The sequence below is a fragment of the Zea mays genome, chromosome 5 (assembly GCF_902167145.1).
Source record: "Zea mays cultivar B73 chromosome 5, Zm-B73-REFERENCE-NAM-5.0, whole genome shotgun sequence".
Taxonomy (NCBI): Eukaryota; Viridiplantae; Streptophyta; class Magnoliopsida; order Poales; family Poaceae; genus Zea; species Zea mays.
In genome coordinates this window covers 224,155,808-224,172,032 of record NC_050100.1, presented here as the reverse complement: position 1 = coordinate 224,172,032, position 16,225 = coordinate 224,155,808, and the positions used below count along the sequence as shown (strand labels likewise).

The following is a 16,225-nucleotide window of genomic DNA, read 5'->3' as shown; positions in this document are numbered from 1 at the left end:
TTAGTTTAAGCAGCAACGTTACATGACAATTGACAGATGTAGACACAATGGCCAATGCCAGGGACAAGCAAGTTGCAACTTGCCACCTCCCTCCCATCCATCGTCCAACTTCATCCTTGGACTTTGCCAATTCTTTCCTCTTTTCATGTACCTGCTTGCTGCCCCTGTTCCCAATTCTAGGGAGGATTAGTATTATATATTAGGGGTGTTTGGTTTCTATAGATCAATTTTAGTCTATCCATTTTATTCTACTTTAATTCCTAAATTGACAAATACGGAAACTATGGACTAAAAATTGTCCCTCTATTTTATTCTATTTTAGTAACTAAATTGACAAATACGGAAACTATAAAATTGTCCCTCTATTCTATTCTATTTTAGTCCCTAAAGTGCTAGAATAAAATTGATGGATTAAAAATTAGTTCTTAGAAACCAAAGACCCCTTATTTACGAGATGATTTGGTCCACTATTGCATGTAGTGCAGATCTATCTTGAGGTGAGGTTATTTGATACAAGCTAGGTGGATATACATACGCTCCTACCAAGGTTTTAGCTTGGTGTGAGTGCACAAGGAATTATAGCAAGTAAGAACACATTCCTTTCTATGGTACTTCATCTGTCCTAGTATATAAGTCGTAACTATCTCTGATTTAAATATTAAGAAATATATTTAATTCTCTCTATATTATTGAATCGATGTATGTATACATAGAAAGAGCACACCTTATATTTGGGACTAAGAACAAAAAAATGTTACAACTTACATTATGGGACGGAGGGATTACATGCTTGCAAGGAGCTTGCACGCTGATTAACATCCGTTTAGGGCCGGCTGGATAATACATATTAAACAGTGAATTCGTTTCTTGCGCTCTTCTTCTTCAATCTTCAGATGTGGCATGTCAAGTGCATTATATACCACCATCTGTTTCAGAAGTGGAATTAGCTGTGCTAAACTATATATAATCTTGGGGGGTTTAGGGTATGCTATGTTGTTACGGAGTATTTGTTCGATCTAACCACCATGCATGAGTGGACTCGTAGCCTGTTATAGAGGACAGAGAGAGAGAGAGAGAGAGAGAGAGACTTTATACAAGATGCAATACTAGTGAGTACTAGGCAACCATGACATTACAGAGAACATGCCAGCAGCTTCATCAACATCCAATAAGAATGGGAATGGGAATGGGACATGTCAAATAAACTGAAGCTCAGCTGTCAGACACTGTCTCTTCGGATGACGCGCCGGTGTCGCTTGGTACTGGGGCGCCTGCAGCCCCCCCGTTGAGATCGCCGGACAGGAACAGCCTCCTGCTGAACGACCCCCAGTCCGCACTCCTCCTTATCGCGCGCTTCAGGGTAGCATCAGGGAGGAGGACATGGGGCTTCACGTCGTCGTCCCTCGGTGGATCTGCCGTTGGCGGTGGCACCACCATGATGCTCGGCCACATCTCAGGGCCCATTCGGCCGCCGGGTTGCTGGGGCACCCTGTCCGATGGTGGCTCCTGGAACCAAGCCGACTTGTTCTCGTAGTAGTACGACTTGGACGCCCTTCTGCGCCTGCCGCCACTTCTTCCATACGATGAAGAAGCCCCAGGGAAGCCGCCCACGCCCAGGCTTGTTGGTAAATGATGCTGGTGGCCTCTCTCTGGAGCACGGCCACTGCGAAGGTAGACGTCGCCCAATGAAAGGTCCGTCTGGGCCCCGAGAAATGAAGACTTGGAGCATCCAGAGCACGAAGCTCTACCAAGGTAATATTCGCCCAATGAAAGGTCCGTTTGGGCTTGGGCCCCGACAGATGCAGACTTTGAGCATCCAGAGCACGAAGCTCTACCAAGATAACCAACAGCTTGCGCAGGACCCACAAGTTTCTTCTGCTCCTTGTCCCATTGCTTAGCAAGGTCCTCGGGCATCCTTGAGATTGAAAACCGCAGCCGACTGTCCCTCAGCATTGCATTCCAGTTATTCACGCCGTACCTCCTAACCCCGATCCAAAGAAAGTCCAGCTCTTCTTCTGACCACGGAGCCGACTGCCTCTTGTAGGAGTACATGCCAAGCTTTTCTGTTAACTTACGAGATGTGCTGGAGGTGCTTCCGAGAAACAACTTGTCGCTCCTCAGGGCAGCCACACTGTTGTTGTCTGTGAAACTATCCAGCCTGAGGTCTAGACTGAACTCAGGAGCCCTGTCCATTATTCCAAACTTTACTTCTGAAGGCAAGCCTTTTGGTCCCTTCAAACTCCCGGTGTTCCACGGTGGACCCAGATCAAAGAAATTTGAGTATGGGGCGTGCATGGTTGAGCTTTCTTCATGATGCTCTTGTTTGCCACGGATGGTATCTTTCTCCTCTGTGAAAAACAGCCTTTCAATCGGTCGAGACATTTGCTTTCGAGCATTGACAGCTAGATCCTGCAAGAAAAGATAAAAGTTTCAGATCATCTGAGGCACAAACGTATGCACTGTTAAGATTTCTTTTACTGTTGTATTATGACAAAAGGGGAAAAACTCATTTAGCGCATGGAGAATTTGGACATGTGGCAAAACGCTAAATAAATAAGCGATGAAAGGGGTAGTTCTAGTATCCTCACCAGATCTGGCAGCCTTTGAATTGTTGAGTCATCTAAACAGAGAAGTCCCTGTTGTCTTAATTCAGTACAGTTCAGGTCAATCTTCCCAAAAGTTCTTTTGTTTTGACTATGGAGCCCTTGATCGAGGGCCTCTGAATTTTCGAGCTCCTTGCCCCTATCATCATTATCATCATCCAAGAGAATTATTGGAATATTTTTTGTTGAACCTTGAGATTCTGGAACATCTTCTGCCACAGATTTATTGGTCCGTTTCAACCAACTGGCATCAACTTTTTGTCTTGGAGACTGCAGAGAAGTAGTTTCCCCAGTACAATGTCCCTTCCCCTGCAAATCAATAACTTTTGGCACTTCAATAGTATTTGGTGATGTTCTGTTGAAGTCCTCCACTGGCGTATCTTGCCCACTGACCTCTTGCACACCAGTGAACTTCGACATTGGTGTAACATCATCTTCCAAGGACATCTTTTGGTTCGACATTGGTGTAACATCATCTTCCAGAATTATGTTTTGGTTTACATCTAGAGCAATCTGTGGAACCACATGTTGAACTGAGGATTTTACGACGTGGGAACTACAAAAGGGACTTTGCATTAATTCCTTACGAGGGTATCAATCAACTAGTATTAGCTCTATATCACAATCACAGTCACAGAGCTATCAAATACAAGTTATCACCATACCTTTCTTGTTCAGGTGAGTGTTCAGCTTCTGTAGAAGGTCCAGTATTTTTCAATCTACCTACCTGTAAATGAATTAAATGCGAGCTCTAATTATTTTGAATGCCCTAGTCAAATGATGTGCAGGCAGGCAAGGAAATTGTCAATTATGACATAGGTTATTGCCAAAGTAATACATAAAAAGCAGCGTGAGTGCATTTATAGTGCATAAAAAAATGGACAGAACACAGGAGATACAGAAAAAAACATAATTCTATAACTCAAGATGGTTGTAAAAATAATAGAAGCAGACAATTTATCACCAATTTCATTACTCTTCGTTGACTTGAAAAACATAATCTGACATGATACCAGAAGGCTGTGCATTGCATTGTTCATGTTTTAGTACACTCGTACAAAAGCAATAATCTTTTAACAGCATCATTTTTTCCAACACCTATGCTGAACAGGATCTAGAAATATTTGACTTAAACACAAAAGGTAGAGGTAGTAAACATAAATTAAAAAGGCACAATCCTGCCTGGTTGATTTTGGAAGCCTTTTAACCATCAGAATATTTCTGGACAGTGACACAATTCTGGGTTTTTTATGTTTTGGCACCTTACGTACTCGTAGCAACAAGGCTGTTTCTGAGTAACATTGCAGTTTTATTCCATTATGTATTTTAGAGAAGTGTATAACATTAACATCACTCATCTGGCTAACCTCATAGCTTAAATTACAAAGTTCAAAGCCTGATACAGGAAAATTGATAAGCTGGTGTACATATATTATGAAATCATGTCAGCACCGAAAGAGCACTAGCTACCTTGTTTGCCAGTTAACTAAATATACATATATACACACCCATTCATACAGAACTGTACAACAGCAGTACATCAGAGCAGGAAGTACTGTACATATGAATACTATATGGAAATAGTGGAATGGCCCCAAGCAGCAGACCACTCAAACCAGCAAGAAGGAAAGACATGCCAAACAATTTGCTATTTTAAACAAAGACAACAGAATTTTCTAAACAATCTTCACCTCATTGCAATATCAAATGTCTCCCAAATAAAAGTAAACAAAAGCAGGGATATCAAGGGAAGTTCAAAAGAATTATGTCATTTAGATGCAGCAGTACAGGGGGAATGAGGGTAAAAGCATACCTTATCCTCAATATCCAAAGGGTTTGGAGCAGTATGTTTTAGTAATGATGTAGCATCCTGTGATGAGCGTGGTGGGCTGCATGTCAGTGTTGAACACTGTTTGTCGTTGTCAAGTGAACAAATTTCTTCTGCTGGTTCATCCAAATTTGTTTTCTTCTTAACTCGCCTGCGAAAGGTGAGCAGAGGACTAAACCTGCTCTTACATTGGCCAGGGGCGACAGCATTTTCCATCCCCGTAGGAGAATTTATTTCCACAGGGGCAGAGATATTTGAATCTTTTGTCTGGTTAATCATCCTATCAGCAAGCATGTTGCCACACAGAGAACTTGAAACAGGGGTTTGACTATTTGTGCCATCAATGCATTGTGATTTATTGCTATGCGCCTCTGCGGTTGAGGCAATAGTGGCAGAACAAATCTCAGGTTGTTCTTTCCACGGTGATGATTCATATAGCTGATCATGTCCTTTCTCTGGTTCACGTTCTTCTTTGATGTTTTGTTGAAACGTGGAGAAAGACTGCTGCATTTTAGGAGTAATCTGCCAAGTTTTTCAGATGATAGCTGAGCGTCAGACAATAAAACTGGTGGAAGAGGAGACAGAAGACTGATAGGGATTGGACATGAAAAAAATACTCTGTTTCAGAAAACATAAATACCAAGGATCTTTTTCAGAGGATAATTTTCAAGGCACACAGGGACGATTCATGAAAACATGCAGCTATCAGCAGTAATAGAACATGGAAACTCACAGCAGCGTGTTATAGAAATGACATAAGATACTAACAAAATTGATATGAGTAACAGAGTCAAGATTCCTCACATGATTATATTCATTTATCACGGCAGTCTCAGCAGGGCCCTCAGGCTTAAGTTGTAGACTGCTGACAGCCACATTGCTTGAGGCAGCAGGAGATGAGTCAAGAACTGTGTCGTCTTCTGTATGGGCATGTGTGGCAGCACGCTTCCTCTTGTATGTTATCATGACCTTGGCGGTGCTCATCCTGATAAGCACAAATGTTATCGGAAGTAAAGCTTGCCAGCTGTATCGGAAATGTTTTCAACTGCTTTAACTGCAAAAGAGAAAAGTGATGAGGTGTGAGTAAAGTTCACACACACACACCAGTGATAGAAATTTGCTGAGGGAAAGTGCGGAAGTTAGGGGGGGAGAGAAAGTGGGGGCAAGAGGGACTATCATTCCCCTCCCCTCCCACCCGAGGGGCTGCTGCTAGATAACTCGTTACAAATGCACATAAGCATTGCTATAATGCTATTCGTAGACACGACGCTCACTGGGGCATTGCCGCATTGGGATTCAGTTGAATCCCTGAATTTTTTTATGTATATAAAACAGAATTGCACAGCGGGTTTAGTTGCCTGCCAAGAATTAACCTATATGGCGAAAATGACTTAAGATGATCCATGCTGCAATCGTGCGTGGGCTGAAGAACCTAATGAACCATGGAGGAATTAGTCTGCCCTACACACCCAGCAGGTCGCAGGAAAAAAAAAAGAAAATCCTGCACTAAATGCATGGAGTCACGAACGCAAAGAATGAGAACGCGCCCAAGTAGAGTAGAAAGCCAAGTGCTTTGAACAATCCGTGCTGACATGGTCGGGCTCGGTCTACCTTATTGTATGCGAACAACATCGAAACTTATTAAGAAATCAAACACATCCGGACGGATCCCCGCACCCCACGGCACGACGAAATGAGGATGGCGTGGAGGGGAGGGGGGCAAAAGGATTACGAGCTCTCATCGCCCGTCTCGAGGACCCAGACCTTCTCCCGCCGCCGGGCGACGATGACGGTGTGCCGGGAATTTGGGCTTGGTATGCCGGGAGAAACCGGAGGAGGACGGGATTTTCGGACGTGGATGGGAGGTGGAGGAGGAAGAAGAAGACGGCCGCGCCCCTCCTTTTTTTCACAGCAAAAAAGCAAAAGTTCCAGGAAGAAACGAAACGATCCACCAAACCAAACCCAACCACCACGCCTCCATTTCAAAAGGGGGGAAAAAGAAGACGAAACAGCAATCCCGCAGACCGCACCAGACCAAGAAATTAGAATGGATGCCGAAGGCGATGAGCGGAGAAGCCCTTGCTTACCGCCCCAGCTTCGCCATGTCGATCGTGGGCGCGGCGGCGGCGAGCTGGGGAGAAGGGATGCGGTGCGACGGTGGCGGTGGGACTGGGACGGATGGAAGGGGACAAGAACCTGCTGCTGCTGCTGCTCCTGCGCCTTGTTTATTCGGGGGTGCGAAACGGACGGAAGTGCCCCTAGTCGCTCCGCGCAAACACCGGTGGAGGATAAGGGTAGTTATGAAAAATAGAAAAGCTGGAGGCCCGGAGTGGTTCGTTTCCGCTTCCCGGGGAATGTTCCTTTGTTTGGATTTTGGGGTTGCCTCGAACCTTCGAAATCCGATGGCGGGTTCAGCCACGGGCCACCCACTGGGCCCTGTTTATTTGGCCTTTTTTTCGTCTTCTCGCCATAAAAAACTGTTGCAGATTGTCAAACTTCTCAGCTTTTTTATTCATTTCTATAAAATGGTAAAACTGTTTAAAAATAACATTAACACAGAATTAGTCGAGTCATGACAATCATAGAAATATGTCACTTTCTAAATCCCGCATCTTTTAGACCACTTTATCTTTCTTCGTATGTAATTCTCACGATAATTAGATTCTTTCGTAGTGTAATACTCAAATTTGTATACAAAGGATATAGTGGATTTCCACATTTTGTGTGCCTTAATTGCATCATAAAAAGAGCATCCAAGTAATTAAGAGTGATTAAATTACAAATAAATGATACCAAAATAAAATAAAATGCACCTTGTTGGATTTTCATATGTTTGTGCATTAAATAAAACAATGAGGATAAAAATGATAATAATTATTTGAAGTTTGATTAAACCCTAAATTTGAAAATAGGGTTTTGAAAATGAGAAGAAGAGAAAGGATATAAAAATATAAATAATATAATTATATTTTTAAAACTGGTATTTTTAACTTCACAAATGTAAAGGGGATTAATGTAGCACGAGCTTGAATTTATGTTTGAATTCAAATTGAACTTGGAAGTATAGAAAAGAGAATAAAGAATAGAAAAGAAAAGAATAAAATCAACCTAGCCTAAATGGGCTTCGGAACCTCAATTCGGCCTAGCAGCCAGAAACCACACCGCGCGGCCCGACTATTGTTGCCTCGCGCGCGCTGCTCCTCAGCCGGACCGGACAGGCGGGCCCACATGTCGGTATCCGTTGTGCGCGCGTGTCTTGGCTGGCCGGTGGACCTCCGTGGGCAGGCGCACGGCAGGTCACCGCGATGTGGGACCCATTGGTCAGTGTTGTCCCGCGTGGAACTCGTCTTCAACCTCTCGAGAATACCGCGAGCGCCCCGACCTTGCGTTCACCTCGGCGGGTGGATTTAACCACCATTCCGCTTTCCTCTCTCTCGCTGCGTGGACTCTCCAATCCTTAAGACGTGGGCACGACCCCCCTTCTTTACCCGTAAACCGCTCTCCAAATCATCCGCTGCACCATTGCGCGCCGTGTAGAGGGATACAGCCGCCGCCAGCTTGGAGCTTACAAGGGCAACGAATCGACCGTCGCAAGGCATTGGGGTGATCTCGGGCGACTACTGAAGGTGGCCTGGGACCTCCTGGGCGAAGCAAGTCCCCTGGTGGTCACGAATTGCTCGCCGGAGCGCTTCACCGCCGCCAAGCCGCCCCTTTGCCGTGGCCAGGGTCTTCCGCGCCGCGAATCACGGTATGAACCCTACCCTGGTGTTCGCTATGTCGTTAGGGTTGGGCTGGTGGTCTCGGGTAGGCTTGCGGGCCTGTGAATCGGCGGTCAGTGACTCGCCGGGGCGTCCGCCGCGGGGAACACGTCACCGCCGCGGGGCTAGTCGCGAGGTAGAAGACGTCTGGGCACCATTGATTCAGTATTCGACGGCTCGGATTAGAGTTTAGCCACTGATTCGATCGGATCTCGTTTGGACCGTAGATTTTAAGATCGAGTGCTGAGATTAGATTGGGGTGTAACCGTTCAGTCATAAAATCGGTGCCGTTGGTTCACGATCCAGCTGCTGTGAGTCGCGCATCAGAAATAGTAAGCCTTAGCCGTCCAGATCTAATCCGAAGGCCAAGATCCCGCGATACCCCTTCACGCGGCATAATTTCTAAAGAGACCCTAGGTTAATAACAATTCAACCCGCAGTCTACCCTGTACTATTCTCTGTGACTCGAGATTTTTACCTAGACGCCCCTGTACTTTACAGAAAACGCGGCCCAGTCCAGAGATAATTGTAAGCAGAGAATTGATTTTAGAAATTAATTTTAATACAAAAACAAATCTAGAAACTTGTAAAATGCATAGAAAATTCATTTTAGCTCCAAATTGAACCATTCCAATTTCTGAAAATTTTGTAATAATATTCTCTATCATTTAGTATCTCTGTTTTGACATGAACACAGTAAGAAAATTAATTTATCATTTAATTCTATTTCAATCACATTAAAACCTTAGGAAATTCATAACTTGAAATCTATAACTCCAAATTATATGATTCCAGTTCCTGTGATTCTATTTTAATGTCTAGTTCATTACTGTGTATTTTATTTGCATGTTTGATGTGATGTTGATTTTTGCTATACTATGTATGTATTGTGTTGATGTGAGTAGACGAGCAAGCCACTGTGGATTCTGAGGTTCAGCAAGTAGAAGTAGCTGAGCAGGAGCTCATTGAAGGCAAGTTGTGCCCTTGATCACTTATTTTTCCCAGCCATGTTCTTATTAATTATAATGATCTGCATAGGTTAATTTTGATGGGACCCAATAGGTTACCCCAATTTTGATATCTTTATACCTTGTTTACCACTGAAATATTTTTTTGGGTAGTACCTGCTATTGCTTTATGTGGATTTGGGTATGGAGATACATTATTTATGATTACACCTTTATTATCTTTCTATTATTATTGTTCATGTTAAGATCATTATGTTAATGGGAACATGGAGCGACCACCCGGGAAAACAGTGCTACCACATGGGTATAATGGGACGCCCTTGGCTGATTAACTAGGAAAGCTAGTGGAGGTCTTCCTTACCCGAAAGGGGCAAGGGCAGTAGGGGAGTGGTCAGTGTAGGGAGGTCCTTGGGTTGATTTTGCTGCGATAGCGGTCAGGCAAGAACCCTGCATTGGAGCTTCCTATAAACTGTAGCGGGATTTCTGAAGCTAGTGGAACTTTGTAAAGACCTCGTAGTGTTATCCTGCCTCGCCTCCTCGGTAGAGGTGTATGGGATTGGCCATCTCTTGGCAGATGGGTAACATGACTTGTGGGTAAAGATGCGTAACCTCTGCAGAGTGTAAAATTGGTATACTAGCCGTGCTCACGGTCATGAGCGGCTCGGACCCTCACATGATTAATTTATGGAACTTAAATTTAATTTGACATTTGCATCGCATTTGGGATTATTTTACTATTACTTTATTTATTATTATTAAGGTTTGGTATTTACTTACACCTAGTAATTGCTAATAAAATTTTGACCAACTTATAAAAGCAATGCTCAGCTTCAGCCTCTATTTCATTGATCGGCCTTACACTTCATGAACTCCCACCTTTGGCGAGTTCATGCACATTATTCCCCACGACTTGTTGAGCTATGAACGTATGTGAGCTCACTCTTGCTGTCTCACACCCCCCCACAGGAGAAGAACATGTGGTTCAAGAGGAGTCACGTATCGAGGAGTTCGATTCGATCTAGGTGGCGTCTCCCAGTCAGCTTTCTGGCGCCAAGGATAGATTTTAGTTCCTGCTTTATTTATCTCTTATTTTGTAAGACTTCCGTTATGTAATAAAGTACTCTGATTATTGTGACATTTATCTATATACACTCTGTTATTATATATGTTGTCTTCTTTGGCGCATGTATGAGATGCACCCGGCTTTGTTCCTTAAAACCGGGTGTGACAGAAGTGGTATTAGAGGAAATGTTGACTGTAGGACGAAACCTAGATAGAAATGGACAAACTCTTACCTACTTATCTTATTCAGATTCATTCTATACTTACCTTACTCTGATTCTTTCTATACTTATCTCGATCCTGTCTCACCTTCTACTGTTCCACTCTGACCATTCTTATCTTTTCTACTTTAAGACAAGATGGATTTCACATCTTGGAATCCTACAACTATGAACTTTTTCAGAGATAGGAACCTAAGACGAAATTAAAATTATTTTCTCTATTAAAAATGTTGGTTGATTGTTCTGATGATCAATGTCTGGTTTGCTTCTTTGATTGATTGAAATAGTATAGACGGGCATCTTAGCATGTACCACCATAAGGTAATGAATTAGCTTTAGTAGGTGACACACTTAGCTAATAAATCCCCCAAAGTAACATGCTTCGTAATCACTGCCTTGTCTACAATCCTTTCTTTCGTCCCCTGTGTTTCTAACCCAGATGGGCTACCCCTATAGTGTTAGAAGAGAACACTATAGATGTGATCCTTGGTATGTCGTGGTTAAGAAAGGTAAAGGCAGTTTATACACTGTGTTAGAGGAACCATAGAACTCACCAGTTCCAAAGGAGAAAGATTTGAAGTTGGAATTGAGTAACTACCACCACCAAACTAGCGGCATTCTTAGTCGATGGGAAGTTTTTTTGGTGACAACATCCATGTGGTTAAGGATTTTCCGGATGTCTTTCCAGAGGAGTTATTAGGGATGCCACCAGATATGGAAGTTGAGTTTGTCATAGATCTCTTACTTGGAACTGCTCCTATTTCTAAACGACCATACAGGATGTATGTAGAAGAATTAAAGGAGCTTAAGAAGCAGTTAACCGAGTTACAGGAAGCAGGGTACATTCGTCCGAGTTCCTTACCTTGTGGAACGTCAGTTTTGTTTGTACAGAAGAAAGATGGATTGCAAGGGATGTGCGTGGATTAAAGGTCCCTTAATGGTGTCACTATGAAGAACAAGTATCTGTTACCCCGCATTGAGGATTTATTTGATTAGATGAGAGGTGCCAGGGTATTCTCGAAGATTGACCTCCGATTGGTTACCATCAAATGAAGATTAGACCATCGAATTCCCAAGACAGCTTTCTCGACCTGATACGGATTATATGAGTTCACTGTTATGTCGTTTGGATTAACCAATGCACCAGCTTATTTTATGAATTTGATGAATAAAGTGTTTATGGAGTATTTGGACAGATTCGTCGTGGTGTTCATCGACGATATTCTTATCTATTCTAAGAGTGAAAGTGAACACGAGGAACAACTGAGATTGGTGCTACAGAAACTTCGAGATAATCAACTCTATGCCAAGTACAACATATGTGAGTTTTGGATTGGCGTGGTGCCATTCCTTGGACATATTATTTCTAATGGAGGAATAACAGTGGATCCTGCTAAAGTGAAGGAGATAATGGAATGGAGCGTGCCCACTACCGTCACTGAGATTCGGAGTTTCTTGGGGCTTGTAGGATATTATCGGAAATTTATTGAAGGATTCTCTAAGATTTCCAAGCCTATGACCTCGCTTCTGGAGGAAGGAAGAGAATTTAAGTGGGATGAGAAATGCCAAGATAGCTTTGATCAATTGAAGAAGAGATTGATGTCACACTAGTATTGATTATGCCAGATCTACAGAAGGGATTTGACATTTATTGTGATGCATGTGGCCAAGGCTTAGGATGTGTGCTCATGCAAGGACATGTGATTGCCTACACGTCTCGTCAGTTACGGAAACAAGAGTTGAACTACCCCACTCATGACCTAGAACTGGCAGCCGTTGTGCATGCGCTTAAGATTTGGAGACATTATATTATGGGAACTAAGTGCCAAGTATACACGGATCATAAGAGTTTGAAGTATGTATTCACTTAGAAGAATCTCAACCTTAGGCAACGCCGTTGGTTGGAGCTTATTAAGGATTATGATTTGGAAATTCACTATCATCCGGGCAAGGCAAATTTGGTTGCAGATGCCTTGAGTCGAACGGAGCACGTTCATTCAGCTGTTGTTGCCCAGCTACCCGATGAGATTGTTGAGGATTTCAGGAGACTTAACCTGGGGATAGTTGCTCACACTAAAGGAGTTACTATTGATGTGGAACCTACCTTGGAGCAAGAAATCCACAAAGGACAAATTGGTGATGCTAAGATACAAGAGACTGAGGATCTTATTATGGAAGGTAGAGGTCCAGAGTTTACGGAAGGTGAGCAAGGCACCATATGGTTCAAGGACAGGATATGTGTTCCTGATATTGAAAGCCTTCGTGAGACTATTTTAAAAGAGGCCCATGACTCGGATTATTCTATTCATCTGGGGAGTACCAAGATGCAACAGGATTTGAAGCAGAAATACTAGTGGTGTGGATTGAAGAGAGATGTGGCTGCACATGTGGCTATGTGCGATGTGTGTCAAAGAGTTAAGACCGAACACCAAAGACCATCTAGACTATTATACCCATTAAAGATACCCGAATGGTGGTGGGAAGAAATTGATATGGATTTCATTATTGGATTGCCTCGCATCCCGAAAGGATATGATTCTGTATGGTTTATTGTGGACAGGCTAACTAAAGTAGCCCACTTAATTCTAGTGAAGACCACGTATTCAGGAACCAAGTTGGCAGAGTTGTACGTGGCACGGATTGTCTGCTTATATGGTGTGCTAAAGAAGATCGTGTCAGACCGGGGATCACAGTTTACTTCTCGGTATTGGAAGAAGTTGCACGAGTCCTTGGATACAAGATTGAATTTTAGTTCGGCTTACCATCCACAGACTGATGGGTAGACTGAGAGGACCAACCAAATATTGGAGGATATGTTAAGAGCTTGTGCCCTTAAGCATGGTGGTAGTTGGGATAAGAGTCTACCGTATGCAGAGTTCTCATATAATAATAGCTATCAGGCCAGTTTGAAGATGTCACCGTTTGAGGCTTTATATGGCAGAAAGTGCAGGACTCCACTGTATTGGGGTCAAACTGGTGAAAGGCAGTTGTTTGGGCCTGAGATTATACAAGAAGCAGAGGAGCAAGTTCGTCAAATAAGAGAGAATTTGAGAACTGCACGGTCAAGGCAGAAGAGCTATGCTGATACCCAGAGAAGACTGCTTGAGTTTAAAGAGGGAGATTATGTCTATTTGAAGGTGTCACCACTGACCACTCTAGGGTATGAGAAGATTTAAAGTCAAAGGAAAGTTGTCCCCTCGCTTTATTGGACCCTTCTTAATCTTAAAGCGAGTGGGAGAGGTTGCATATCAATTGGAGTTACCGGATCATCTTGCGGATGTTCATGATGTTTTTCATGTATCTCAGCTGAAGAATTGTCTCAGGGTACCTGAGGAGCAATTACCAATGGAGGACCTTAGTGTTCAAGATGATCTGACTTATGCTGAGTACCCCATCAGGATTCTTGATACATTGACTCGATGAAAGGATCACGATGCCCAAGAGGGGGGTGAATTGGGCTTTTCTAAAAATCAACACTAATTAAAACCTAAGCAAGAGCTAAACAAGAGCCCAACTTCACCCCAACAACTAGCACTAAGCAAATAATACTAGAAATGTAACAAAGCTAAGATAATACTTCAAATACTTGCTAAACAAATACACAATGTAAAGTGCTTGAATTAAGTGCGGAATGTAAAGCAAAGTTTAGAAGACTCCTCCAATTTTTCCCGAGGTATCGAAGAGTCGGCACTCTCCACTAGTCCTCGTTGGAGCACCCGCGCAAGGGTATCGCTCCCCCTTGGTCCTCGCAAGAACCAAGTGCTCACTACGAGATGATCCTTTGCCACTCCGGCGCGGTGGATCCCTCGAGACCGCTTACAAACTTGAGTCGGGTCACCACCAAGATCTTCACGGTGATCACCGAGCTCCCAACGCCACCAAGCCGTCTAGGTGATGCCGATCACCAAGAGTAACAAGCCATAGACTTTCGCTTGACCAAGAGAAGCCTAATTGAAAGGGAAATGTGCCCTTGGGCCATTTCTAAGTATTTTGGTGATTGAGTGTCAACACAAGTGCTTCAATGCCCATGGATGAACAAAGTGCAAATCTACAACAAAGGTATGTTTCTAAGTCTTAGTACATTGGTTTTGTGTACTAATATATTTGTCTAAGTGTAAGAAACAGATATAAGAAGAGAAGAGAAGACTTGGCTGTGTACAGCCAAGGGGCTGTCTCGGTCTGGGGCACCGGACTGTCCGGTGGTGCACCGGACAGTGTCCGGTGCGCCAGACTCCCTCGGCCGAAGAGCCCGTTCTCGGGAATTTGCTGAAGGCGTACGGCTAAAATTCACCGGACTGTCCGGTGTGCACCGGACTGTCCGGTGAGCCAACAGTCGGCTGAGCCAACGGTCGGCCGCGCGATCTGCGCGGGACACGTGGCCTGGCCAACGGTCGGAAGGAGGCACCGGACTGTCCGGTGTGCACCGGACTGTCCGGTGCGCCAGATCTGCAACGGTTGGCAACGGTCGGCTGCGCTTGTTAAGGAAAGAAATCGGGCACCGGACAGTGTCCGGTGTGCACCGGACTGTCCGGTGCGCCCGACAACAGAAGGCAAGGATGGCCTGCCAGATTTATTCTTAACGGCTCCTAGCTGCCTTGGGGCTATAAAAGGGACCCCTAGGCGCATGGAGGACTACACCAAGCAACTCTTGAGCATTGTTGATCATCCACACCAAGTTCTTGCGCATTCGTTTGTGACTCTAAGTGATTCGAGCTCCGTTCTTGTGAGAAACTGTGATATAGTCTTTGAGCTCGAATCTTGGCCGTGTGTGTGCGCGTTTCGCTGTGGTTTTGTGTGTGTTGCTTCCCTCCCTTTACTCCGTGCTTCTTTGTGAATCTTAAGTGTAAGGGCGAGAGACTCCAATTTGTGGAGATTCCTCGCAAGTGGGATAAAGATAAGCAAGGCAAAATACTGTGGTATTCAAGTGGGTCTTTGGACCGCTTGAGAGGGGTTGATTGCAACCCTCGTCCATTGGGACGCCACAACGTGGAGTAGGCAAGTTTTGTACTTGGCCGAACCACGGGATAAATCACCGTGTCTCCTCTGTGTTGAATTCTCTGTGATTGTCGTATTGTGCAAGATCTTCTCGTTAGCCACTTGGTAATTATTGTGCTAACCCCTAACAAGTTTTTGTGGCTATAAGTTAAGTTTTTACAGGATCACCTATTCACCCCCCCCCCCTCTAGGTACTCTCAATTGGTATCAGAGCCGTTCTCTTCAAGAAAGGGACTAACCGCCCGAAGAGATGGATCCTAAGGGGAAGGGAATCGTGATCAACGACAAGGAAAAGGAGTCCTTCGTCAACGAGCCAAAAGATGACAAATCCAACGACTCTGGCTCGGGCCACAGACGTAAAGATGGGAAGAAGAAGAAGACAAGGCGCATCAAGGAGATCGTCTACTACGACAGCGACGAATCCTCTTCTTCCCAAAAGGACGACGACCACAACGACTACGAGCAAAGGAAACCGGTTAATTCTAACTTTTCCTTTGACTACTCTCGTATTCCGCAAAGTTCAAATTCACATTTGCTTTCCATTCCACTCGGCAAGCCCCCACACTTTGATGGCGAGGACTACGGATTTTGGAGCCACAAAATGCGTAGTCACCTATTCTCTCTCCATCCTAGTATATGGGAGATTGTAGATAGTGGAATGCACTTTAATAGTTCGGATAGTCCTATATTCATTAATGAGCAAATCCATAAGAATGCACAAGCTACTACTGTTCTTCTAGCTTCATTGTGCAGGGATGAATATAACAAAGTGAGTGGCTTGGATAACGCC

General features: G+C 44.0%; 1 protein-coding gene across 4 annotated transcripts; it reads right to left on the bottom strand.

The window, feature by feature from the left end:
- Positions 1–1,006: 1,006 nt before the first annotated feature.
- Positions 1,007–6,733, bottom strand: LOC100383315 (uncharacterized). 4 transcript variants are annotated; one of them, XM_020553518.3, is made up of 6 exons: positions 6,196–6,733; positions 5,236–5,485; positions 4,417–4,953; positions 3,269–3,330; positions 2,589–3,159; positions 1,007–2,409 (listed from the first exon to the last, which is right to left on the bottom strand). In XM_020553518.3, exons 2-6 carry the CDS (start codon positions 5,413–5,415, stop codon positions 1,213–1,215), a joined length of 2,547 nt encoding a protein of 848 aa, XP_020409107.1. In that variant the 5' UTR covers positions 5,416–5,485; positions 6,196–6,733; the 3' UTR covers positions 1,007–1,212. The 4 variants fall into 4 exon arrangements, with proteins under 4 accessions (XP_020409107.1, XP_020409108.1, XP_020409106.1 ...); XM_020553519.3 differs by having other exon boundaries at positions 6,628–6,706; XM_020553517.3 differs by having other exon boundaries at positions 6,164–6,385.
- Positions 6,734–16,225: the final 9,492 nt, after the last annotated feature.